This window comes from Patella vulgata, chromosome 8 (genome assembly GCF_932274485.2).
Source record: "Patella vulgata chromosome 8, xgPatVulg1.2, whole genome shotgun sequence".
Taxonomy (NCBI): Eukaryota; Metazoa; Mollusca; class Gastropoda; family Patellidae; genus Patella; species Patella vulgata.
In genome coordinates, this window is record NC_065886.2 from 8,032,239 (window position 1) to 8,059,949 (window position 27,711).

The following is a 27,711-nucleotide window of genomic DNA, read 5'->3' on the forward strand; positions in this document are numbered from 1 at the left end:
GGCAGAGGGGTGGGGACAGAGGGGGGGGGGTGGACAGAGGTGCGACGCACCAGAGCATCCAATAACAGAGTGAATATAAAATCAAATTATATAAATTATCACCGCTAACTTTGCTGCTGTATACTTAGTTTGAATAAAAAGTTTATATCACCTGTTTTGGTGGATATTCATGATTTGAGGCCGCGTATCAGGATTTTAATATATACATGAAGTAAGGAAAGTGATGTTAGGGTGTTTGATAGGGCTGGTGTTAGGGTGTGTTTGATAGGGTGATGTTAGGGTTTGTTTGATAGGTTGATAGGTTGATGGTAGGGTGTGTTTTATAGGGGTGATGTTAAGGTGTGTTTGATAGGGTTGATGGTAGGTCGTGTTTGATAGGACTGATGTTAGCTTGTGTTTGATAGGGGTGATGTTAGGGTGTGTTTGACAGGAGTGATGTTAGGGTGTGTTTTATAGGGGTGATGTTAAGGTGTGTTTTATAGGGGTGATGTTAAGGTGTGTTTGATAGGGGTGATGTTAGGGTGTGTTTTATAGGGGTGATGTTAGGGTGTGTTTTATAGGGGTGATGTTAGGGTGTGTTTTATAGGGGTGATGTTAAGGTGTGTTTGATAGGGGTGATGTTAGGGCGTGTTTAATAGGGGTGATGTTAAGGTGTGTTTGATAGGGGTGATGGTAGGTTGTGTTTGATAGGGCTGATGTGAGGTGTGTGATTGGGTGATGTTAGGGTGTGTTTAATAGGGTTGATGGTAGGGCGTGTTTGATAGGACTGATGTTAAGGCGTGTTTGATAGGGCTGATGTTAAGGTGTGTTTGATAGGGCTGATGTTAAGGTGTGTTTAATAGGGGTGATGGTAGGTTGTGTTTGATAGGGCTGGTGTGAGGTGTGTGATTGGGTCATGTTAGGGTGTGTTTAATAGGGTTGATGGTAGGGCGTGTTTGATAGGACTGATGTTAGGGTGTGTTTGATAGGGCTGATGTTAAGGTGTGTTTGATAAGGCTGATGTTAAGGCGTGTTTGATAGGGCTGATCTTAAGGCGTGTTTGATAGGGCTGATGTTAGGGTGTGTTTGATAGGGCTGATGTTTAGGTGTGTTTGATAGGGGTGATGGTAGGGTGTGTTTGATAGGACTGATGTTAAGGTATGTTTGATAGGGCTGATGTTAAGGTGTGTTTAATAGGGTTGATGGTAGGGCGTGTTTGATAGGACTGATGTTAAGGTGTGTTTGATAGGGCTGATGTTAAGATGTGTTTGATAGGGCTGATGTTAAGGTGTGTTTAATAGGGTTGATGGTAGGGCGTGTTTGATAGGACTGATGTTTGATAGGACTGATGTTAAGGTGTGTTTGATAGGGCTGATGTTAAGGTGTGTTTAATAGGGTTGATGTTAGGGCGTGTTTGATAGGACTGATGTTAAGGTGTGTTTGATAGGGCTGATGTTAAGGTGTGTTTGATAGGGGTGATGTTAGGGTGTGTTTTATAGGTGTGATGTTAGGGTGTGTTTTATAGGGGTGATGTTTAGGTGTGTTTGATAGGGGTGATGGTAGGTTGTGTTTGATAGGGCTGATGTTAGGTGTGTGATTGGGTGATGTTAGGGTGTGTTTGATAGGGCTGATGTTAGGCGTGTTTTATAGGGGTGATGTTAGGGTGTGTTTAATAGGGTTGATGGTAGGGTGTTTGATAGGACTGATGGTAGGACGTGTTTGATAGGGCTGATGTTAGCTTGTGTTTGATAGGGCTGATGTTAGGGTGTGTTTGATAGGGCTGATGGTAGGGTGTGTTTTATAGGGGTGATGTTAGGGTGTGTTTTATAGGGGTGATGTTTAGGTGTGTTTGATAGGGGTGATAGTAGGGCGTGTTTGATAGGACTGATGTTAGGGTGTGTTTGATAGGGGTGATGTTAGTGTGTGTTTTATAGGGGTGATGTTAAGGTGTGTTTGATAGGGGTGATGGTAGGTTGTGTTTGATAGGGGTGATGTTAGGTGTGTGATTGGGTGATGTTAGGGTGTGTTTGATAGGGCTGATGTTAGGTGTGTTTTATAGGGGTGATGTTAGGGTGTGTTTAATAGGGTTGATGGTAGGGTGTTTGATAGGACTGATGGTAGGACGTGTTTGAGAGGGCTGATGTTAGCTTGTGTTTGATAGGGCTGATGTTAGGGTGTGTTTAATAGGGTTGATGGTAGGGTGTTTGATAGGACTGATGGTAGGACGTGTTTGATAGGGCTGATGTTAAGGTGTGTTTGATAGGGGTGATGGTAGGGTCTGTTTGATAGGGGGATATTGGAGTATGTTTGATAGGGTGATATTACGGTCTGTTTGATAGATAATGTTAGGGTGTGTTTGCTAGGGCTGATGTTAAGGCGTGTTTTATAAGATCTGTTTGAAAAGCCCGAATCCTCATCTGGATTCATTTAAAATCCGTTTGAGTTGAAATCCAATTTCCGATTCTTCACCCGATTTTACGAGTATAACGCCGGAAACGACAAGATAATACCAACACTGTAACGTGAATTTGTTTAAATAAATGAACAGAGAATTGGGTTGTAATTTATAACACACGTGATTAAGCAACATACAGAATACACAAATATGTGAAAGTACCAGTGAAATAAATTGGCAGAAACATGAAAAACCCCAGCCATTTCCAGGCAAGATACGCCCATATTTTGCAATAGATGGATAGAGAACAAGCTAAAAACAAAGGCGTTTTTTCTTATAATCAGGGTCCATAATCCAGAAAGGTATGGTCTGAAATATTTTACGTTTCATCAAAATCGGGTAAAAATTGTGACCTCTAGAGGGTCCACAACCTTCGTATTACATGCTTTTACACAATTCGCGTAGAAAGAGCAGCCATTTTGTCAGGCAGTTTAGTTTCGATTTTCCCTAAATTCAAATTGAACCTTCATTATGGTGGAATGGTGATATATTTAAACACTTTTACAATCAATTAAAAATTGTGACCTCTACAGAATCCACAAGCAAAAAAACATGATTTTTCGTACAATCAGGGGCCATAATTCGGGAAGTTAAAGTCTGATATGCGCGAATTTCGACAGGAACCAAGATCTTTGGGTTATAAACATGCATTTCAAGTTTCATCAATATTGTGGCCTCTAAAGGATCCACAACCCTTTTTCACGAAATTCGAACTCAACCATCATTAGGGTGTGATGGTGATATATTCAAACGTTTTTATAAATTGGATAAAAATTATGACCTCTATAAGGTCCACATTTTGCGTACAATCAAGTGCAATAATTCAAGACGTTACGATCCGGTATGCACGAATATCAAAAGGAACCAAGATCTTAGGGTTATAAACATGTATTTCAACTTTCATCAAAATCGGATGAAAATTGTGACATCTATAGTGGACCCACAATCTTGATATACCATATATTTTGCACTATATGCGTACGTTGGGCAGCCATTTTGTCCGTCAGTTTTGGTCCGATTTTCACGAAAATCAAAATCAATCGACATTACGGTGATATATTCAAACCTTTTTTTTAAATAAGATAATAAGTGTGCCCTTTAGAGGGACCACAAGCTAAAAATGCGATTTTTCGTACAATCGAGGACCATAATTCAGGAAGTTACGATCCGATATGCGCGAATATCGACAGGAACCAAGCTCTGTGGGTTATAAACATGCATCCATATCAGATGCCAATGGCCAAAAGCTAAAAAAAAGTGATTTTTCGTACAATCAGGGGCCATAATCCATGAAGTTAAGGTCCGATACATGCCAATATCGAAAGGAACCGATATCTTTAGAAGATAGACCTATATTTCAAGTTTCATCAAAATCGGATAAAAATTGTGACCTGTAGAGTGTCCACAAACAAATCGTGGACGGACGGACAGGGGTGACAACATAATACGTCCACATTAAAAGGTAGGCGTATAAAAATAATTAAATATAAATAGATTCTCATGAAACACAGATTAAAGATGCATTATGTAGGATTTAGAAAAAGAGCTGACAGTTTTCGCTATAATAGTTATAGTGACATTTACTTTGTTGTGAGGTAAGTTATGAATATTTGAAGTGTTGATAAGAATTAGCCTGAAGTAGTGCTACAATTTAGCCTGAAGTAATGCTACAATTTAGCCTCAAGTAATGCTACAATTAGCCTGAAGTAGTTCTACCAATTAGCCTGAAGTAGTGCTACCATTTAGCCTGAAGTAATACTACCAATTAGCCTGAAGTAATACTACCATTTAGCCTGAAGTAATACTACCAATTAGCCTGAAGTAATACTACCATTTAGCCTGAAGTAGTGCTACAATTTAGCCTGAAGTAGTGCTACGATTTAGCCGGAAGTAGTGCTACAATATGGCCGGAAGTAGTGCTATAATTTAGCCGGAAGTAGTGCTATCATTTAGCCGGAAGTAGTACTACCATTGCTACAATAATAAATAATTTAATTACACTAGAGTGTAAATAATATATACAATATTTGAGGTCAGTAAAATACATGCAGTAGGCAGATTTAGCTCTTTAATATTATTTAAAATACAGATGTGACGTCATCCTTTGGTGTTGGCGTACCATTATTTCCAATAATGTACGGGCAACTTGCCAATCGTACATCATCTATACTAGATAAAATATTGGACTCGTGTGGCGCATTGCATTGAAAAGCACGTGCGGGATAGTGTCTGTATTTTAAGTTGTTTAATGGACTCGAGCTAAAGTCATTGCGTAATATATTGAAACAACACTCGTCTAACGCCGCATGCAATATCAATATATTACTTAATGTCTCGCTCTCGACCATTAAACCCTATCTAACTAGATGTTTATGGAACACGGATACAATATAACTAGAGGTTTATGGAACATAGATTAATGTAATATAATATAACTAGATGTTTATGGAACATAGATTAATGTAATATAATATAACTAGATGTTTATGGAACATAGATTAATGTAATATAATATAACTAGATGTTTATGGAACATAGATTAACGTAATATAATATAACTAGAGGTTTATGGAACTTATATTTATGTAATACAATATAATTAGATGTTTATGGGACTTATATGAATGTAATATAATATAACTAGAGGTTTATGGAACATAGATTAATGTTATAACTAAAGATTTATGGAATACATATGTTTATGAAACATATATTATGTTTATGGATCATAGATTAACATCACTAGATGTTTATGGAACATTAACTAACATAATATGATATAAAAAGTAGAAACTATAATAATAAAAAAGCACATCTAACTACCTAAATAATTATATAAATAAATAAATTAAAATGGGAGTTTAACGCCCTACTGTTCGGCTCCAACGGGGCGAATGAATACGGGCATGAAATTTTGCCAGCACAGCGGCAATACGGTCTACTCTTATATCGAAATCCAACGGTCAAAGTATCTTTTACGTGCCCGCCGATGTGTACACGGGACCTCGGTACTTCGTCTCATCCGAGGCTTGGGGTGGCGGGGTTTGGGGGTTTGTTGGTGACCGAATGGTTAACGAGCGCGCGTTGGATCATAAAGCATGCCATTGAGTCAAGTGGCGTGGTTTCTCCATTTCCCAGCTTGTACGTGATATCCTCGTGCGTTTTGTCCTGCCCCCCCCCCCCGAAATTAGTCTCGAGTCCCTAGACTTCAGTCGGCACTCAATCTGATTCAAATACAGATCTACATTTCGTTTCGTTTACTACATGAAGATCTGACCGGTTGTAGCGATAGGTCGCGTCAGAGGTCATACGAGCGGATATTGACCTATGACGTCAGACATTTGATTAACCAATCAGCATTGATGTTACTAGTGGATTACCCACAGTTCCGTGCAAAACACGCCTAAAGCTCGCCGTAACAGACAGTTTCATTGGCTAATAGCTCACATCATTCAGAACACGTCAATGACAACAACTCTTCCAGATCCTAGTGTAGTAAAGAAAAGTAAAACGAAATTATGAACCATAAAAACGAAACGAAATAAGATCTGTATTTTAATCAAATTATGTAATTCTAATTTCACGATTGTTTACCGGTGAGATATTTTTGTTGACTATATGAAAGCCGACTTGAGACCATCTGGTAATAGCCCAATATGTACCCGAAGTTTCAAGCACCGATAACACTACGCTCATTGGGAACGCTATGAAAAAGGCGAAGAGAGGTAGCCACCATCTACATCGGTGATGTTGAAAGGATTTCATCACACCAACTATGTAAATGAACATGAAGATTGCGGTTTGAACAACAAATACGATGCGCAATTGTGAGTTCTTCGGTATACCAGTTAAGGCACTCGCTGTGAGAAAGGGCACTGATAACTGACTTATTAAAAGAAAAAATAACCCTGTCCTGTAGGGTAGTTTTATATTATTACTTAAAAACACCTTTGAGATTCCCAGAAACCACCGCCTTCGCTGTCGTATATAATCCATGACTGAAAAAGTACTCTTCTCCCACATCTCGCCTTCGATAAAGTTAAATCTGTATCCCATTTCCCAGGCTTTCATTCCGAAATAACAATCTTCGGTAATGCTGCCTTCAAGTCCAAAATCAAAAGAGACGCTTTTTTCTGCCCCGGCATTGGCGACAATGAATGACCCCTTCCAATTGAAAATTGGACGGTGTAATTGTCCTAAAGTAAATCGTATCAGTCCATAATCAATACCAACTCGTACAGAATCGGCCAATGTCGTTATCCAACAAACAATTTCCTCGTTAGCGTAGGTAATGACACCTTGACCAAATTCATATTGACCGTCATTTATAAAATTAATGACACCAATTAAACTGCGTTCCGTCATTAATGTTTCTTCATCTAAATGTATTATCCAATCATTATCACTCAATATATTTACTCCTTCTTCTAAACAATATTGTAAAGCACGTGCTTTATATCGAGATCCATGTTTGGTTTGATAATTCTCCGGTACAACTACTTCCCGCACGTTTAGACTTTCTTTTATTCCAATGAATTCATCGGTGACTACTTCAAATACATAATTCGACAGTCCTAATTTTATACATATGTCTATATTCCGCTGCAGACTTGTTTTAACGAGTTGCGGATAGAGTCCACGAGTTACAACACGGAAGCACATGAAGGTTTCAAAAGGTAAGTATTTTGAGGACCTTTTCAGTACCGGTTTATCTGGGTAACAGTTGACGAAGAGCAATCCGAACAGACCTGTCACATTTAAAACTGTCGGAAACAAAATCAGAAACTGCAGAATGCTGCAGATCAAATAAAGTCGCCCATCCTCGATTTCATTTATATGGATAAACTTTAAACAAAAAGCGAGTACAAAAAACCAAAGGCCGATAATCGAACAGTGTTTAATATACCTATGCATAGTGTTGGCCGCGTCACGGAATCTGAAAGATAAAAAAAGAAGACATTAATAAATTAAGCAATAAAGCTAACAAAGAATGTGTATTAAGTAACCGTTGATGAGAGCACATATCTAGATTAGAGGACATCTAGATTAATGGACGCATATAGATTACAAGACATATCTAGATTGGAAGACATATCTAGATTAAAGGACATCTTCAGGTTACAGGACATAGCTAGATTACAGGTCATAGCTAGATTACAGGACACAGATTAGAAGACATCTAGATGAGTGGATATATCCAGATTGTAGGACATATCTAGATTAGAGGACATATCCAGATTAGAGGACATATCCAGATTAGAGGACATATCTAGATTGTAGGACATATCTAGATTAGAGGACATATCCAGATTAGAGGACATATCCAGATTAGAGGACATATCTAGATTGTAGGACATATCTAGATTAGAGGACATATCCAGATTAGAGGACATATCTAGATTGTAGGACATATCCAGATTAGAGGACATATCTAGATTGTAGGACATATCTAGATTAGAGGACATATCCAGATTAGAGGACATATCCAGATTAGAGGACATATCTAGATTGTAGGACATATCTAGATTAGAGGACATATCCAGATTAGAGGACATATCTAGATTAGAGGACATATCCAGATTAGAGGACATATCTAGATTAGAGGACATATCCAGATTAGAGGACATATCCAGATTAGAGGACATATCTAGATTAGACGATATATTACAGGACACATATTGAAGACATGTCTAGATTAGAGGACATATCTAGATTAGAGGACATATCTAGATTAGAGGACATATCCAGATTAGAGGACATATCTAGATTAGAGGACATATCCAGATTAGAGGACATATCCAGATTAGAGGACATATCTAGATTAGACGATATATTACAGGACACATATTGAAGACATGTCTAGATTAGAGGACATATCTAGATTAGAGGACATATCTAGATTACAGGACATATCTAGATTAGAGGACATATCTAGATTAGACGATATATTACAGGACACATATTGAAGACATGTCTAGATTAGAGGACATATCTAGATTAGAGGACATGTCTAGCTTAAAGGACACATCCAGATTTGGAGAAGTATAAATTTCCACTTCTAAGTCACCAAACATAAATTGTCTGACATAATGTCTGTCTTCATTAGACCACATAGAGTCCAAAAGAAGGACGTTAAACCCCCTAACATTTCATTTCATTTCTACTTAGCCTCTCCCCCTAAAATGTATATCAATATTAAAGTGTAAACTGGCAATTTCGCACCTAATTTAATAGCTGTAATTCAATTTTATGTCAATATTATATGAACAGGTGTCATTTTATTAATGTTTATACAGAAATGAGTATAACTGCTGTGCAAAAAAAAAAATCAATCAAATATTCTAACGCTATTCAAATGATGAATTTCACAATTTTAGTTTTGCACTGCATATTTTAGTGTCGTACATTTTAGAGAGAGAAAGAGAGAGGAGGGGGGGGGGTAACGTCAACTCTACACAAACTAGGTCATTTTGGAACTAACATATGGTTTAATTTAATTTCAATAATTCGCCTGCTCGTAGGGGTCTTAAGCAATCAGAGGAAACTGGGGGACCCGGAGAAAACCCACGAGGATGGACAGGCGATCCTACTCCTTGTCACGTACAACCGAGGAATCGACACCACGCCAGTTGCCTCAATGACAGACCTTATGGGTTAAACGACAACGTGAATCGGATAATAAATGAAATGTTAATCATGAACTGAAACGTATTTTCTTTCTCGCACGCCACGGATGGGTGGGTCGAGATCTATCCCCGGGCTATACGTTTGGACGCAAGTATTGACATTTCGCGACTGTCCCACATTTAGTATCTTGATGGATTTTACATTTTTTTTTCTATTTTAGTTTTGTTCTGAATATTTGGGCATCGTACGAAAATGAAATGAAATGGGGTTTAACGTCCACCTTTTTTTTTTACACCGGCTGGGCTATGGAAGACGGGCACTTTTATGTGCACGCTATTGTGTACACGGGACCTCGGTTTTTCGTCCTATCCGAACGACAGTACGTTGTCCCTGGCCAGCCCTCCGTCCTACGCCACTGACAAGGATGGACCACACTGGAAAATCTCGATGAACTTTGTCGGGATCATTAGCCCAATCATTAACAGTTGAACGTTAAACAGTTTCTGTGTTTTGTCCAAGTGACCCTTGGTTACACCAGATATGCTTCAAAGTGATCGGGCAGACCCCCCCTCCCCCGCCTCTTCAAAGATTTATTGTTTCAGGAACCTGGCCAACCCCCTCCTGCAATAATTCCCGGATTCACCCCTGTGAGTATTGTCAACATCTAAGACGCCCGTATAACAAACAATTTGTCAGGTATGTAAACACCCTAAAATATGTGGAGCTGTATAATATATGAACCAAACATTTATTAAATTATATTCGACAAACGGCCATTTTTCTGTTAGCTGTAAATTAGACGGGGATTGTATGTGAACGATCTAGGCTGTTAGCTGTAAATGAGACGGGGGGTTGCATTTGAACGATCTGGTCCGTTTTTATACGCCCACATGGAAATGTGGCCGTATATTGCCGTCGCCCCCGTCCGTCCGTCTGTCCGTCGTCCGTTGTCCAGAATTTCTTGTGAACACTCTACAGACTACATTTATCATCTGATTGTTTTGAAATTGATATATGTTGTTTGCATTAGTGAGATGAAGAAGCCTATTTAATTTCAATAATTTCCGTTAATTTCTTCTGGAGTTATGGCCTTGTTTCACCTTGTTGCACCTTGTGAACACTCTAACGACAAAAGTTATCAACCGATCTGTATGAAATTTATATGCATCATTTAAATTAGTAAACAAAGAAGCCTATTGAATTTCAGCAAATTCCGTTAATTACATCTAGAGTTATGGCCCTTGTTTCACTTTGTTGAATCTTGTGAACGCTCTAATGACAACAGTTATCATTTGATCTGTTTGAAATGGATATGCATCATTTAAATTAGTGAAACGAAGTATCCTATTGAATTTCAGCAACTTCCGTTAATTACGCCGTGAGTTATGGCCCTTGTTTAACTTTGTTGTTCCTTGTGAATGCTCTAACGACAAAAGTTATTATCCGATCTGTATGAAATGTATATGCACCATAGATTAGTAAAACAAAAAAGCTTATTGAATTTCAGCAATTTCCATTAATTACGTCTAGAGTTATGGCCCTTGTTTCACTTTGTTGAATCTTGTGAACGCTCCAATGACAACAGTTATCATCCGATCTGTTTGAAATTGCATCATTTAAATTAGTGCAACGAGGATGCCTATTGAATTTCAGCAATTTCCGTTAATTACACTGTGAGTTATGGCCCTTGTTTCACTTTGTTGTACCTTGTGAATGCTTTAACGACAAAAGTTATTATCCGATCTGTATGACATTTATAGGTATCGTTTAAATTAGTAAAACGAACAAGCCTATTGAGTTTCAGCAAATTTCCGTTAATTACATCTAGAGTTATGGCCCTTGTTTCACATTGTTGAATCAATCTTGTGAACGCTTGAACAACCAAAGTTATCACCCAATCTGTATGAAATTCATATACATCATTTAAATTAGTGAAATGAAGAAGCCTATTGAATGTCAGCAATTTCGGTCAATTACTTCTAGAGTTATGGGCCTTGTTTTACTTTGTTGAACCTTGTGAACGTACGAACGACAAAAGTTATCATCCGATCTGTATGAAATTGATGTATTATTTGAATTAGTCAAACGAAAAAGCCTGTCGAATTTCAACAATTTCTGTAGATTACTTCCAGAGTTACAGCCCATATTTTAGTTTTTAGAACCTTGTGAACCCTCAAATTGTCTATTAAATGCCCCCTAATTACCTACAAAAGAATAAATATACGACAACTCTTGTCCATCGCCCGGACGATTTAGCTGCTGTGGGCGTATGTTTTGTTGCCTGGGAACCTCTCTTTCTGTTAGCTGTTGATGTACATTGACCAAGAAGTCGTGTTTACAATGTCGAAGACTGTGGATGATGTGAGGCCTTTTATTTTATTTAACGTGCAGGACCGTTACTCATATGGAAGTGGTGACGCCACCTACAAAGTGTTGGTGAGACAGGACTAGGACATGTTCGAAGTGATAAATTTAATATTTTATTTCGACCACACTTCCATAACAACACTTCAAATTTTCAATGAAATAAAGAGGCCCCTCGAAAGCATCGGACCGTTTTTACTAGAGAAATTCAGTTTAACTTACCAGTTTCTCGAACAGTATTCCAAGTCACACGTGTTACAGTCTAAAAATGGCCTTCACAGGACAGGTCATAATTAGTTTTCCAATAAGTAATATAAGCCGGTTTAGAGGCCTTTCAAACAGTGAATCAAACTCGTGTCGTACTTTACGCAGTCATATTTGGTCCATTATTGTTTTGAATTACTCATCACATGTAACTAAAGGCTCGCCATCAAAACTAATCTTTACGAATACCCGAAAGACAAATAAAACGAGACAATCCACGTGTAGGCCTATACTGCCGATAAACTTATTAACTTCTGTATATGAACATGAACGTATGACACCGGCTGTTGTACAAACTTAAAAAATACTAATATCAATATCAACAACAATAAAAATGTGAAATAATGTTCCTGTTGTCATGGGGCTGGATGATTTCCAATAGACTTTAGAAGTAAGGGCGGATCTAGGGGGTGGTGTGTGCATAGGGGGGTCCCACCCTTGCTCTAAATAAAAAAAAATTGTAACGGTTGTGTGCTTTATCCTTTATCATCAGATGGTGGGATGGGATTGGCATTCAAAGCACGAGATAATGATATAGACATATGTGATATCACAATTAATGCGTAGCATCAATGAAACTGAATCACAATGTGATCCTATTAATGCATAATAAAAATTGACGTCAAACGGAATGTCGGATTTCTCTCTTTAAAAAGTTCGGTGTGTATGTATGCGTACGTAATTTGGAGACGATGATGACATCATGCATTGTCAACTGTCAAATTTCCTTAACAGAAACCTGGCAAGCCCCCTCGTGCAAAAATTCCTGGACCCGCCTTTGAGAGAGTAATCAAGTCCAATAACTCTAAAGGTGGTTTTACTAAATATTAAAATAAAATGGAATGGGGTGTAACGTCCTACTTTATTACACCGAAGACGGGCATACGCCATACAGTGTGCTATGAGGGAATTTTGCTCGGACAGCGGCGCTACGGCCTATGCGGCTCCGCCATACAGTGTGCTGTGAGGGAAATTAGCCCGGACAGAGACGCTGGAGCCTACTCTTATTTCGAATTCCCTCTGTCAAGGTTTTATTTACGTGCACGCCAGTGTGTACATGGGACCTCGGTTTTTCGCCCCATCCAAACAACTAAACAATGTCCTTACCATTTCTTCCGTCATCTAGCACTGGCAAGGGGAACCCACACCGAAAAAGCACGTGGAACTTTCACATAATAGTATGCTTATTCGTGTGATCAGTATATGTATATAACATTTAAAAAAAAATATCCATTCTTACCGGAAGTGGAAACATATCATTAATTCCTGGTTACATTAATTGTTGTGGCCGCCCGCAATGTTCATCCGGATTCTGCTTTGTTATTGGTCGAGTAACTTCATCGGGATTGTCCGAACTTCATCGGGATTGTCCGGTGTGATTCCCTCTTGTCATTGGGTGTAGGACTGGAGCCTGACAAAGACAGTGTCTAGCCGTTCAGATGGGACGAAAATCCAAGGTCCCGTAAACACATTAGCGGGCACGTTTAAGAGCCCTTGACAGTTGGAATTCGAAATAAGGGTAGCGCCACTGTCGGCACACTGCATAGCACACTGTATGGCGTATGCCCGTCTTCAATATCCCAGTCGGAGAAGAATAGTAGGACTTTTACGGCCATAAACACTACAGATAAATATGTATTTCTGATCGATTGCTAGCTGCCTCACATTGATTGACCTATTGACATATTTCCATGACAATGGTGTATTGGGTCTACAAGGGCCAGGATAAGCACTGAAGACGAACCAAGGTCTGGTTTCCCTTGTGAAGTGACCCCCCAAGATGAGAGAGAGGGAAAAATGGGGTTTAACGTCCACTCGACATAAACCAGGTAATTTCGGGACTAACATATGGTTCAATTTTATTTCAATAATTTGCTTGCGCGTAGTGGTCTTTAGCAGTGGGGGGGGGGGGGGGCGGAGGACCCGGAGACAACCCACGAGGTTGGACAGGCGGCCCTACTCCTTGTCACGTACACCCGGGAATCGAAACTACGCCAGTTGACTCAATGGCAGACCTAATGATACAACGCGCACATTTGTGAGGAACTGGTTCAGAAATGTCTAGCGAGAATTGTATACATTGTAAGTTACTTAACTATATCAAATCTATTTTTAGAAGCCATGTTTGTCACCTATAGGCTACTCAAAATCAGTTTTAGGAATGGGAGCAAGTTAATATCAAAAGTGGAGTGACCCCAAACAAATATTGCAATGCAGTTAGGTTCAGCCATACTTATATTAGATTTCCTAAAATAAATTTAAGCAATCCATTTAATCATTAAATCGTGAAGGAAATTTATGCAGTAAATCGGCTCACAATCCACCAAAGATCGCAGACTAGCGATGCCATCTAGAGTTGATTATTGTCTGGATAGGTTAATTAATGTCTAATTAATAGTTTATATAACATTTCAGACCTAAAGAAAGACCTGTAATAGACAGATTTATCTCTTGCATAATGAATGTTTAAACTAGAGTGTAAATAATATATACCATATTTGAGGTCAGAAAAATATACTCAGCCAAATTAAAAACTTGACACTGATGAATTTCAACAAAATTTTTTTTCTGGTAAGTCAAATAAATTTTAAAGTGTTTCTAACGATAGTAAGTAGTAAGAAGCCTTTAATTTCATAAAATTGTAAAGTCACGTGGATCACGTGACTTTTGAGCATATAAAGATGAAAAACCTGAAAAACTCGTGCAAACACAAACTCGTGAGGTCAATCGATGCAAGTTTGCTTAAACTGAACACGCACACGTAACTTCAACTGGAAAAACAAATTAAAATTGTTATTTTCATCTTTGTTAGAAAATGCCGCGCCTTTCAAATGTAGAACGTCTACGTGCTATAGGTAGGCCCTATGCTGGTCAGTCTGTGGTCACTGTTGCAAGAGCCTTTAATTGTTCACGCCAGACAATAATTAATCTTAGAATGAGAGTGCTTCAAACTTAAACTATTGCCGAGCGCCCAAGGGCGGGAGCGCCACGTGTGACGTCACTCAAGGAAGATCAAGCAATACAATTACGTCATCTTAGAAACAGATTTGTCACTGCAACCTCCACAAATAGAGAGATGTTTGGTGGAAGGGTAATCCTGTTGAACACATCTGGGACGAACTGGGTCGACGTGTTCGTCAGCAAGTGAATCCACCACTGACGTTGCAGGACCTTCAACATGCTCTTGCTGAGCAGTGACGACGTCTTCCTCGGGTAGTGTTTACTGATGTTCTGAGATCCATGAGAAGACGTTGTGTGGCAGTACGAGACGCTAGAGGAGGCCACAACCGTTACTAAACACTTTATTCCGATTGTTCTCTAAGTCTGTGAATTTCATTTTGGGGGGTACTGTGACATCACGAACGTTATCAATGTCAAGGACATTCGGCGAGGCGTATTCTTGCTTTCTGTTGATGTCAAGGTCGTCTGTGCACAACATAACACTAAAATAGTTGCCTTAAACCAAATATTAAAAATCTAGTCCCAAAAATCCCGAGTGTCAAGTTTTTAATTTGGCTGAGTATACATGCAGTGGGCAGATTTAGCTCTTTAATATTATTTAAAATACAGATGTGACGTCATCCTTGGGTGTTGGCGTACCATTATTTCCAATAATGTACCAGCAACTTGCCAATCGTACATTATCTATACTAGATGATAAATTGGACTCGTGTGACGTATTTCATTGAAAAGCACGTGCCATTAGTGTCTGTATTTTAAGTTGTTTAGTGGTCTCGAGCTAAAGACATTGGGTAATATATTGAAACAACACTCGTCTTATTAACGCCTCGTGCGGTATCAAGATATTACTGAATGTCTCGCTCTCGACCATTAAACCATACATAACTAGATGTTTATGGTACACGGATACAATATAACTAGAGGTTTATGGAACTAATATGAATGTAATGTAATATAACTAGAGGTTTATGGAACTTATATGAATGTAATATAATATAACTAGATAGTCCGGGAGCTAGGTGGGTTTTGTTCAACATGGAAGGTGCGGAAGGTTTGGCATGCTAGTGGTGTATGGCTGTGTTAGGAGACCCCAGAAACCCAATTCTTAAGTTGCGCCAGTGTGGTAGGGAGAGCTTCCCATAGTACCCCCCAAAATGGGTTTATTCAACATAGAAGGTGCAAGTTCCACTTCAATGGCATTTGATAGAGGAATGTGCCCTGAATTCGGAAATATAACTTAAGAATAGGATTTTTGGTGGAAAAGCCACTTAAGAAGAGGTCAAAGGTCACTAATTAGCTATTTTTCGATTTTACTGAAAATGATTTTTACATTATCTCGTGATCTATTCCCCAAGTATATTGCACAAAACTACATGGACATTTTTGATACTGCTAGGAGCAAAAATATGAGACATAAAATTAATGAAGTTTTAGCTAAAAGTATGACATAATCTCAAACAATGACGAAAATATCACTCGACCCCCATCGGTAATTAAAATGTTAATCAACATGAAAGGTGCGAGTGAGAAACCAAGCCTAAATTGTACGGAATGATTGAGGAAGCCTAAGCCTAAATTGTACGGAATGATATCAGAAATCATTATCATCAACTTAAGAATGAAATTTCTGGTGGCCAGTGTATTTAAGAAGAGAATAATGCTGGTTTGAACCGAATGACCCCCAATTAGAAATTTAATTAACATGAAAGGTGCGACATTGGAACAAGGTGTAAAATGTAGGGACTGATTATAGGATTCACAACCACTAACTTACGAATGAATATTTAGGTGGTAAATGAACTTAAGAACAACAGATGTGACCAATAACCTTAAAAAATCAGTGGCAAGCAGTGCAATATGCCCACAATGCTATGTTTCCACTTGATCTCTGATAGTAACACTGATTAATTACCACCCACTTCCTTCATACTAAGAGTCATTTAAAACATAGATCTATGTCATGTTATTGCAGATATCAATCAATACCCAATCAACCAGAACCTAACTTAGGAGAGGCAACCATCTCCATCAAACTAAGCATCATCGGATTCCTAATTCCTCAATGTCTTCCTCAACCAATGACCCCAATAGTTCAGGACCATTAAACCATAAGATTTCATACTGTCTTTCCCTGAACTCCCAAACATCTTCTGGCGATGGGTGCTGGTTAATTCCTGATTTATCAGCGTCCCCTCATATATCTGCGACCAAAAATGCCCTTGTCATCTGTAGTGACACTTTTGATTCGCAGGGAGGAATCATACTACCATTGATGCCCTTTTCAGTTTCTCCAGAAGTTTTTTACATCTTGCCTTAGACCCATTACGTCTTCTCAAACACGGTGTAGCGATGCTTGTTGAGTGAGGAGATTTCTTGTCGCTTAGCCCCATACATATGCACGGTGAATGATATCGCTACATCGTGTTTGAGAAGACGCAATGAGCCAAAGGCAAGATGTAAAAATCTTCTGGAGAAACTAAAGGGCATCGATGATAGCGATTCAGAAGTGTCACAAGTGTCACTACAAATCAAAAGGGGCATCTTTTGTCGCAAAGATGTCGGGAAGCGCTGATAAATCAGGAATTACCCAGCACCCATCGCCAGAAGATAGTTGAGAGAAGGACAGAATGAAATCAGGCGTTTTAATGGTCCTGAACTCCGGGAGTCATTTGTTGAAGAGGACATTGAGCAATCTGATCAGGATACCTCTGATGATGACTTTGACACTGCTTCCTCTGATGAAGACAGTTGCCTTTCCTAAGTTGGATTCTGGTTGATTAGGTCTTGATTGATATCTGCAATAACATGACATAGATCTATGTTTTAAATGACTCTTAGTATGAAGGAAGTGGGTGGTAATTAATCAGTGTTACTATCAGAGATCAAGTGGAAACATAGCATTGTGGGTATATTGCACTGCTTGTCACTGATTTGTTAAGGTTATTGGTCGCATCTGCTGTTCTAAAGTTCATTTACCACCTAAATATTCATTCTTAAGTTAGTGGGTGTGAATCCTATAATCAGTCCCTACATTTTACACCTTGTTCCAATGTCGCACCTTTCATGCTAATTAAATTTCTAATTAGGGTCATTCGGTGCAAACCAGCATTATTCTCTTCTTAAGTACACTGACCACCAGAAATTTGATTCTTAAGTTGATGATAATGATTTCTGATATCATTCCGTACAATTTAGGCTTGGTTTCTCACTCGCACCTTTCATGTTGATTAACATTTTAATTACCGATTGGGGGTCGAGTGATATTTTCGTTATTTTTGAGATTATGACATACTTTTAGCTAAAACTTCATTATTTTATGTCTCATATTTTTGCTCCTAACAGTGTCAAAAATGTCCATGTAGTTTTGTGCAATATACTTGGAATAGATCACGAGATAATGGAAAAATCGTTTTCGGTAAAATCGAAAAATTGCTAATTAGTGACCTTTGACCTCTTCTTAAGTGGCCTTTCCACCAAAAATCCCATTCTTAAGTTACATTTCCTAATTCAGGGCACATTCCTCTATCAAATGCCATTGAAGTGGAACTTGCACCTTCCATGTTGAATAAACCCATTTGGGGGGTACTATGGGTGGCTCCTCCTACCACACCCACCACTGGCGCAACTTAAGAATTGGGTTTCTGGGGTCTCCTAACCCAGCAATACACCACTAGCATGCCAAACCTTCCGCACCTTCCATGTTGAACAAAACCCACCTAGCTCCCGGACTAAGAGGATTATGGAACGTATATGAATGTAGATTAACAAGGGGGAGTACTCTCTCCAATACTATATCGATCATTTTCTGAGAAGGTGCAGACAAAGTAAACTATTCAATATAAATTATTTAAAACTTATTGTATGCCCCTGTATGGGAGCCAACTATGGGATTTCTCACAAAAGTCATTAGAGAGTTTTTATGTAGCCTGGAGAAAACGGGTTAGGAAAGTATTCAACATTTCCCCAAGAACCCATAATAGTTTATTGAATATTATATGTCAGGATGTTTCAATTGAAACCCAGTTCCATAAACGTTTTATTAAGTTTTATCATAGTATAATACATAGTAGTAACTTATGTATTCATATATGTTGACGTACTGCGTGGTTGGGAAGTCAGTCTACTATGTGCAATAATATCAATTACTTATCATACAAGTAAGTCATTGTTAAATATTGTAAATAAAATAGAATGTCACGATAAAAGTTCCTGGAAGCAAAATGATAAGAGAATAGGAAATGCTATAAGAGAATACGTAGATTTAAGAGATTGTTCACTATCTGAATATATAAACTTAAATGAAATAATTAATCAACTCTGTATTAATTGAGAACTTGTATATATTTATATGTATTTATTTTTCATTTTTATTGTACTTAGTGTACGAATAAAATTTATTTATTTATTTAATGTTATAACAAAAGATTTATGGAACACAGATGTTTATGGATCATAGATGTTTATGGATCATAGATTAACATAACTAGATGTTTATGGAACATAAATTAACATAATATGATATAAAAACTAGAAACTAGTCTCTAATAATGAAAAAAGCACATCTAACTACCTAAATAATTATATAAATAAAATGAGATGAGGTTTAACGCCCTTTTGTTCAGCTCCGACTGTTATATCAAAATCTAAGGGTCAAGGGATCTTTTACGTGCCCGCCAATGTGTACACGGAACCTCGGTTATTTGTCCCATCCGAACGACTAGATAGCTCTCCTTGTCAGACGCCCCATCATGCACCACTGTCAAGGGGATACAACACCAAAAACTCCCGAAGAACTTTACCGGCCAACACTGGGATCGAACCAGCTATCCGAGTAAGGTTTCCCTTTGTCAAGGAACCCTGTGGGATCGTGTACACCTTGGCATGTACGGAAAAGAAGCTGTGATAGTTGGAATTCCAAGTAAGAGTAGACCATCTATAGTGGCGGGTGTTTAAGACTACAGTGCGTGTAATAAAAGGTCATGGAATGAAATGAAAAGGGGGTTTAACGTCTTATTGTTCAGTACTGATTGGGCTAATGAAGACGGGAAGGCTTATGGCAATGTCAGAAATTTTATAGATCTTGGTCGAAGGCCCCCTAGATCTCGAGTCCCTAGACTTCAGTCGGCACTCAATCTGATTCAAATACAGATCTACATTTCGTTTCGTTTTTTTTTTAAAAAAAAACTTTCGATGGCCTACACTACATGAAGATCTGACCGGTTGTAGCGATACGTCGCGTCAGAGGTCATACGAGCGGATATTGACCTATGACGTCAGACATTTGATTAACCAATCAGCATTGATGTTACTAGTGGATTACCCACAGTTCCGTGCAAAACACGCCTAAAGCTCGCCGTAACAGACCGTTTCATTGGCTAATAGCTCACATCATTCAGAACACGTCAATGACAACAACTCTTCCAGATCCTAGTGTAGTAAAGACAAGTGAAACAAAATTTTGAACTAAAAAACGAAACGAAATAAGATCTGTATTTTAATCAAATTATATAATTCTAATTTCACGATTGTTTACTGGTGAGATATTTTTGTTGACTATATGAAAGCCGACTTGAGACCATCTGGTAACAGCCCAATATGTACCCGAAGTTTCAAGCACCGATAACACTACGCTCATTGGGAACGCTATGAAAAAGGCGAAGAGAGGTAGCCACCATTTACATCGGTGATGTTGAAAGGATTTCATCACACCAACTATGAAAATGAACATGAAGATTGCGGTTTGAACAACAAATACGATGCGCAATTGTGAGTTCTTAGGTATACCAATTAAGGCACTCGCTGTGAGAAAGGGCACTGATAACTGACTTGTTAGAAGAAAAAATAATCCTGTCCTGTAGGGTAGTTTTATATTATTACTTAAAAACACCTTTGAGATTCCCAGAAACCACCGCCTTCGCTGTCGTATATAATCCATGACTGAAAAAGTACTCTTCTCCCACATCTCGCCTTCGATAAAGTTAAATCTGTATCCCATTTCCCAGGCTTTCATTCCGAAATAACAATCTTCGGTAATGCTGCCTTCAAGTCCAAAATCAAAAGAGACGCTTTTTTCTGCCCCGGCATTGGCGACAATGAATGACCCCTTCCAATTGAAAATTGGACGGTGTAATTGTCCTAAACTAAATCTTATCAGTCCATAATCAATACCAACTCGTATACAATCGGCCAATGTCGTTATCCAACAAACAATTTCCTCGTTAGCGTAGGTAATGACACCTTGACCAAATTCGTATTGACCATCATTTATAAAATTAATCACACCAATTAAACTGCTTTCAGTCATTAACGTTTCTTCATCTAAATGTATTATCCAATCATTATCACTCAATATATTTACTCCTTCTTCTAAACAATATTGTAAAGCACGTGCTTTATATCGAGATCCATGTTTGGTTTGATAATTCTCCGGTACAACCACTTCCCGCACGTTTAGACTTTCTTTTATTCCAATGAATTCATCGGTGACTACTTCAAATACATAATTCGACAGTCCTAATTTCATACATATGTCTATATTCCGCTGCAAACTTGTTTTAACGAGTTGCGGATAGAGTCCACGAGTTACAACACGGAAACACATGAAGGTCTCAAAAGGTAAGTATTTTGAGGACCTTTTCAGTACCGGTTTATCTGGGTAACAGTTGATGAAGAGCAATCCGAACAGACCTGTCACATTTAAAACTATCGGAAACAAAATCAGAAACTGCAGAATGCTGCAGATAAAATAAAGTCGCCCATCCTCGATTTCATGTATATGGATAAACTTTAAACAAAAAGCGAGTAAAAATAACCAAAGGCCGATTATCAAACAGTGTTTAATGTACCTATGCATAGTGTTGGCGGCGTCACGGAATCTGAAAGATAGAAAAAAGAAGACATTAATAAATTAAGCAATAAAGCTAACAAAGAATGTGTATTAAGTAACCGTTGATGAGAGGACATATCTAGATTAGAGGACATATCCAGATTAGAGGACATATTCAGTTTACAGGACATATTCAGGTTACAGGACATAGCTAGATTACAGGTCATATCTAGATTACAGAACACAGATCAGAAGACATCTAGATAAGAGGACATATCTAGATTAGAAGACATATCTAGATTAGAAGACATATCTAGATTAGAAGACATATCTAGATTACAGAACACAGATTAGAAGACATCTAGATAAGAGGACATATCTAGATTAGAAGACATATCTAGATTAGAAGACATATCTAGATTAGAAGACATATCTAGATTACAGAACACAGATTAGAAGACATATCTAGATTACAGAACACAGATCAGAAGACATCTAGATTAGAGGACATATCTAGATTAGAAGACATATCTAGATTCGAAGACATATCTAGATTAGAAGACATATCTAGATTACAGAACACAGATTAGAAGACATCTAGATTAGAGGACATATCTAGATTAGAAGACATATCTAGATTCGAAGACATATCTAGATTAGAAGACATATCTAGATTACAGAACACAGATTAGAAGACATCTAGATTAGAGGACATATCCAGATTAGAAGACATATCTAGATCAGAACACCTATCCAGATTACATGACATATGTAGATTACCGGACACATATTAGAAGGCATATCTAGATTAGACGATATATTACAGGACGCATATGTCTGGAGTAGAGGACACAGATTAGAAGACATATCTAGATTAGACGATATATCACAGGACACATATGAGAAGACATGTCTAGATTAGACGATATATAACAGGACACATATGAGAAGACATGTCTAGATTGGAGGACACAGATTAGGACATGTCTAGATTAGAGGACATACCCAGATTTAGAGAAGTATAAATTTCCACTTTACGTCACCAAACATAAATTGTCTGACGTATATCTGTCTTCATTAGACCGAATGGAGTCGAAAAGTAGGACGTTAAACCCCATAACATTTCAATTCATTTCTACTTGGCCTCTCCCCCTAAAATGTATATCAATATTAAAGTGTAAATTGGCAATTTCGCACCTAGTTTACAAGTTGTAATTCAATTTTATGTCAACATTATATGAACAGGTGTCGTTGTATTAATGTTTATACAGAAATGACTATAACTGCTGTGCAAAAAAAATCGACCGAAATTCCTTTTTGATCTGTAGCATTCTGCAGTTTCTGATTTTGTTTCCGACAGTTTTAAATGTTATACAGAAATGACTATAACTGCTGTGCAAAACAAATCGATCGAAATTCCTAACGCTATTCAAATGATGAATTTCATAATTTAACTGTGTAATATTTTAGTTTTGTACTGCATATTTTAGTGTCGTGCATTTTAAAGGGAGAGCGGGACAAAGAGACAGAGAGAGAGGGGGAGGGAGAGAGAGAGAGAGAGAGGGGGGGGGGGGTAACGTCAACTCTACACAAACTAGGTCATTTTGAAACTAACAATATGGTTTAATTTAATTTCAATAATTCGCCTGCTCGTAGGGAATCAAAAGAAACTGGGGAACCCGGAGAAAACCCACGAGGTTGGAAAGGCGATCCTACTCGTTGTCACGTACAACCGGGGAATCGAAACCACGCCAGTTGCCTCAATGACAGACCTTATGGGTTGAACGACACCGTGGATCGGATAGAAAATAATAATTGAAATGTTAATCATGAACTGAAACATGTCAATATTTTCTTTCTCGGACGCCACGGATGGGTGGGTCGAGATCTATCCCCGGACTAGACGTTTGGACGCAAGTATTGACATTTCGCGACTGTCCCATATTTAGTATCTTGATGGATTTTACATTATTTTTTTTCTATTTTAGTTTTGTTCTGAATATTTGGGTATCGTACGAAAATGAAATGAAATGGGGTTTAACGTTCAACTTTTTTTGCACCGGCTGGGCTATGGAAGACGGGCACTTTTATGTGCACGCTATTGTGTACACGGGACCTCGGTTTTTCGTCCTATCCGAACGACTATACGTTGTCTCTTGCCAGGCCCTCCGTCCTGCGCCACTGACAAGGGGGGGGGGGCACACCGGAAAATCCCGATGAACTTTCTCGGGATCATTAGCCAAATCACTAACAGTAGGACGTTAAACCCCATTTCATTTCATATGATGAGTTTCCTATCAAAATCATATAGAACTGTTTTTATTGCATATCAATAGAGAAAGAGAGAGAGAGAGAGAGAGAGAGAGAGAGGAGGGGTTTAACGTCCACTCGACACAAACTAGGTCATTTCGGGACTAACATATGGTTTAATTTTATTTCAATAATTCGCTTGCGCGTAGGGGTCTTTAGCAGTGGGAGGAAACCGGAGGACCCGGAGAAAACCCACGAGGTTGGACAGGCGACCCTACTCCTTGCCACGTACAACCGGGGATTCAAAACCACGCCAGTTGACTCAATGACAGACTTTATGATACAGCGCGCGCACGCTAACCATTCAGCCATCCAACCCCCCATCAATTGAGAGACGTAGCGTAGTAAATACATGTGTTTAGTATGTTTTTATGTAAAATCACAGTTTCTGTGCTTTGTCAAAGTGACCCCTGGTTACACCAGATATGCTTCAAAGTGATCGGGCAGACCCCCCCCCCCCGCCCGCCTCTTAAAAGATATATTGTTTCAGAAACCTGGCAAACCCCCTGCTGCAATAATTCCCGGATCCGCCCCTGTGAGTATTGTCAACATCTAAGACGCCCGCACCAGTGGCGGCGCCAGCCGTCGGTGATTGGAGGGGCAAAGCTGGGGCAAATTCCAAGGTTAAGGGGGCAAAGGCACGAGCTTCAACTAGGGGTAGGGGGGCCTCCCCCAGAAAATTTTGAAAAACAGGTTGCCGGAAATGCAGTCTGGCAGTATTTCAGGCACTGATTGTTGAGGACTTACGAATCTCGACCAAGCCCACTCACGAGCGACTGCCGGAAATGCTGTCTGACAGTATTCAGTCAGGCACCGATCGTCGAGATAAATAGATCCGACCAGATATCGTCCGTCGCCTGATCACTAGCTTATCCGACTAGAGAACAAAACCAACGGGTTTGCGAACCTCAACGAATTCCCCTTGTGAGCGCCAAAGTAGCGAGTCCATTGGGACCTCTCCAAGAAAATTTTGAAAAATAGACTGTCGGAAATGCTCTACAACATGTAAGTCTATGACTGAGTGGGGATGTGGGATTTATTGACCGTAGAAGGTATTGATTACCGAAACGTATCACAAACACGTATCACAAATTATTGGGTGGGGGGGGGGCAAACAGAGGACAGACCAAATTAATGCACCACTGTTATGCCGCCACTGGCCCGCACAACAAACAATTTGTCAGGGATGTAAACACCCTAAAATATGTGAAGCTGTATAATATATGATTTTATTCAAATATATTCGGCAAACGGCCATTTTTCTGTTAGCTGTATAAATGAGACGGGGTTTGTATGTGAACGATCTAGGCTTTTAGCTGTAAATGAGACGGAGGGGGGGGGGTGTATGTGAACGATCTGGTCCGTATTTCTGTTAGCTGTTTACAATGTCGAAGACTGTGGATGATGTGAGGCCTTTTATTTTATCTCGCGAATTGGCTCCTTTAATTCCAAATACCCTACTATTTTTTATGGAGTAAAGGTTAATCCCACCCGCCCCTTCACTCTCCCTCTCACCGCATTTTATTTTATCCAACGTGCAGGACCGTTACGCATATGGAAGTGGTGACGCCACCTATAAAGTGTTGGTGAGACAGATCTAGGACATGTTCGAAGTGATAAATTTAATATATTTTATTTCAACCACACTTCCATAACAACACTTCAAATTTTCAATGAAATAAAGAGGCCCCTCGAAAAGCATCGGGCCGTTTTTACTAGAGAAATTCAGTTTAACTTACCAGTTTCCACAACAATATTCCAAGTCACACGTGTTACAGTCTAAAAAGGGCCATCACAGGTCATAATTAGTTTTCCAATAAGTAATATAAGCCGGTTTACAGGCCTTTCAAACAGTGAATCGAACTCGTGTCTTACTTTACGCATTCATATTTGGTCCGTTACTATTTTGAATTACTCATCACGTGTAATTAAAGGCTCACTATCAAAGCTAATCTTTATGAGGCAATCCACGTGTAGGCCTTACATTGTCGATAAACTTACTAACTTCTGTATATGGACAAGAACGTATGACACCGGCTGTTGTACAGTCTTATAAAATACTAATATCAATATCAACAACAATAAAATGTGAAATAATGTAATATGGGGTTCAATATCCTGTTGTTCTGGCGCAGGACGATTTTGCAAAAACTTTAGAAATAAGGCGGATCTAGGGGGATGGGGGCGGGGAGGAGGTTCCTACTCTTGCTCAGTTACATAAAAAAAATGGTAAAACAACACATTTTATGAGAAAGGTGTAACGGTCGTGTGCTTTATCCTTTATGTGCACGCCAGTGTGTACACGGGAGCTCGGTTTTTGGCCCCATCCAGACGACTAGACACTGTCCTTGCTATTTCTTCCGTCATGTAGCACTGGCAAGGAGAAACCACACCGAAAAAGCCCGTGGAACTTTCACATAATAGTATGCTTATTCGTGTGATCAGTACATGTATATGTATATATCATTTAAAAAAAAATTCTATTCTTACCGGAAGTAGAAACATATCATTAATTACTGGTTACATTAATTGTTGTGACCGCCCACATTGTTCATCCCGGCTTCTGCTTTTGTGTTGGCCGAGTGACTTCATCGGGATTGTCCGAACTTCATCGGAATTGTCCGAACTTCACTGGGATTTTCCGAACTTCATTTGGATTGTCCGAATTTCATCGGGATTGTCCGGACTTCATTCGGATTGTCCGAACTTCATCGGGGATGTCCGGCGTGATTTCCTCTTGTCATTGGGTGCAGGACAATGCTTTTCGTGCGACGTGTCCGCACAAGGGTTAAAGATACATTCCCCGCGTACAAACTGTGTGATTTGATGATAGAACAAAAACATATGCAAATTAATTAATCTATCAAAAATTGACTTCAAATCCCTCTCAAAACCTTGTGTTCGCGGAGAGATACTCCACGCTGTAACAAATCTATTTTTAGAAGCCATGTTTGACAACTAATTGCCATTATTGGTTCTATTTTGATTTCCTTATTAAATTGATATCACCTAGGCTACTCAAAATCAGCTTTAGGGAATCGGAGCAAGTTAATATCAACCATACTTATATTAGATTTCCTAAAATAAATTTAAGAAATCCAAAAATCTGTTTAGCGTTCATTTTTTTAGTACAATATTCTTCATTTTGTATGTCTTTGCACCATTTTCACGTTGATAAGAAAACGCGCCTTAATATTAGTTCAGAAATGGTTATGCGATCCGTGTTTACAGCCCTTTAAGGTATCAATTCCAGGGATGGACTGAAAAGGTGTGTGCTACTTTCGGGGTCCCTAACCTAGTTAATGTTCTTGTATTGTTTGGGCGCCTTTTTTGTCGTAGATTTACGTTGTTTTTCATGAAGTGTTAAGACTGCCGTACGTTAAATATATTCGTTAGCTAGATACACCAGGAACTACTCTAGAAAGCCCCATTTATAGTCAGTTTTTCGAAATAAATATTGCAACAGGTTGGAGAGATCCCCCTCCCCCACAGCGTGGGAACACCTCACAGAGCAAGGATAAGGACCAATATTATATAGACCGTTAGAAACCAAAGGTTCATGTATGAAAATACATATTTTAACAACATTAAAAATATGGTCTACCACTTGTAGCACTTTCCCCTCGAACTAAAAAAAAATTAGAATTATTAGAATTTTCGATGAAAAGGAAGTTTGTTCTGCAGAAGAATAAGCCGAGAAGGTAGTTCTTCTCTCGTGGCTAGGGTTGGGTATATGTTTTAGTGTATGCAGTCATATTACTGAAGCAATGGCCCGAGAAATAACTCTCTGGCCATTGCTGGATTGGCTTCTAATACTTGAGCTTTTGAGGGAGTGTGTCTATTCTTCCCGTTCAATCAAATCTATCCCAAGTACAGCAACATGATAGCCCTTCGTTTAATCTGGGTCTTCCCTAAAACTTGGGAC

General features: G+C 38.8%; 2 protein-coding genes across 2 annotated transcripts; both read right to left on the reverse strand.

Moving 5' to 3' along the window:
• Positions 1-2,506: 2,506 nt before the first annotated feature.
• Positions 2,507-12,679, reverse strand: LOC126830992 (beta-1,4-mannosyltransferase egh). Its single transcript, XM_056102652.1, has 2 exons — positions 11,648-12,679; positions 2,507-7,370 (listed from the first exon to the last, which is right to left on the reverse strand). Exon 2 carries the CDS (start codon positions 7,346-7,348, stop codon positions 5,999-6,001), a length of 1,350 nt encoding a protein of 449 aa, XP_055958627.1. The 5' UTR covers positions 7,349-7,370; positions 11,648-12,679; the 3' UTR covers positions 2,507-5,998.
• Positions 12,680-18,445: 5,766 nt separating this feature from the next.
• On the reverse strand, positions 18,446-25,774 carry LOC126830994 (beta-1,4-mannosyltransferase egh). Its single transcript, XM_050561609.2, has 2 exons — positions 25,526-25,774; positions 18,446-21,525 (listed from the first exon to the last, which is right to left on the reverse strand). The coding sequence occupies exon 2, from the start codon at positions 21,501-21,503 to the stop codon at positions 20,154-20,156; it is 1,350 nt and encodes a 449-aa protein (XP_050417566.2). The 5' UTR covers positions 21,504-21,525; positions 25,526-25,774; the 3' UTR covers positions 18,446-20,153.
• Positions 25,775-27,711: the final 1,937 nt, after the last annotated feature.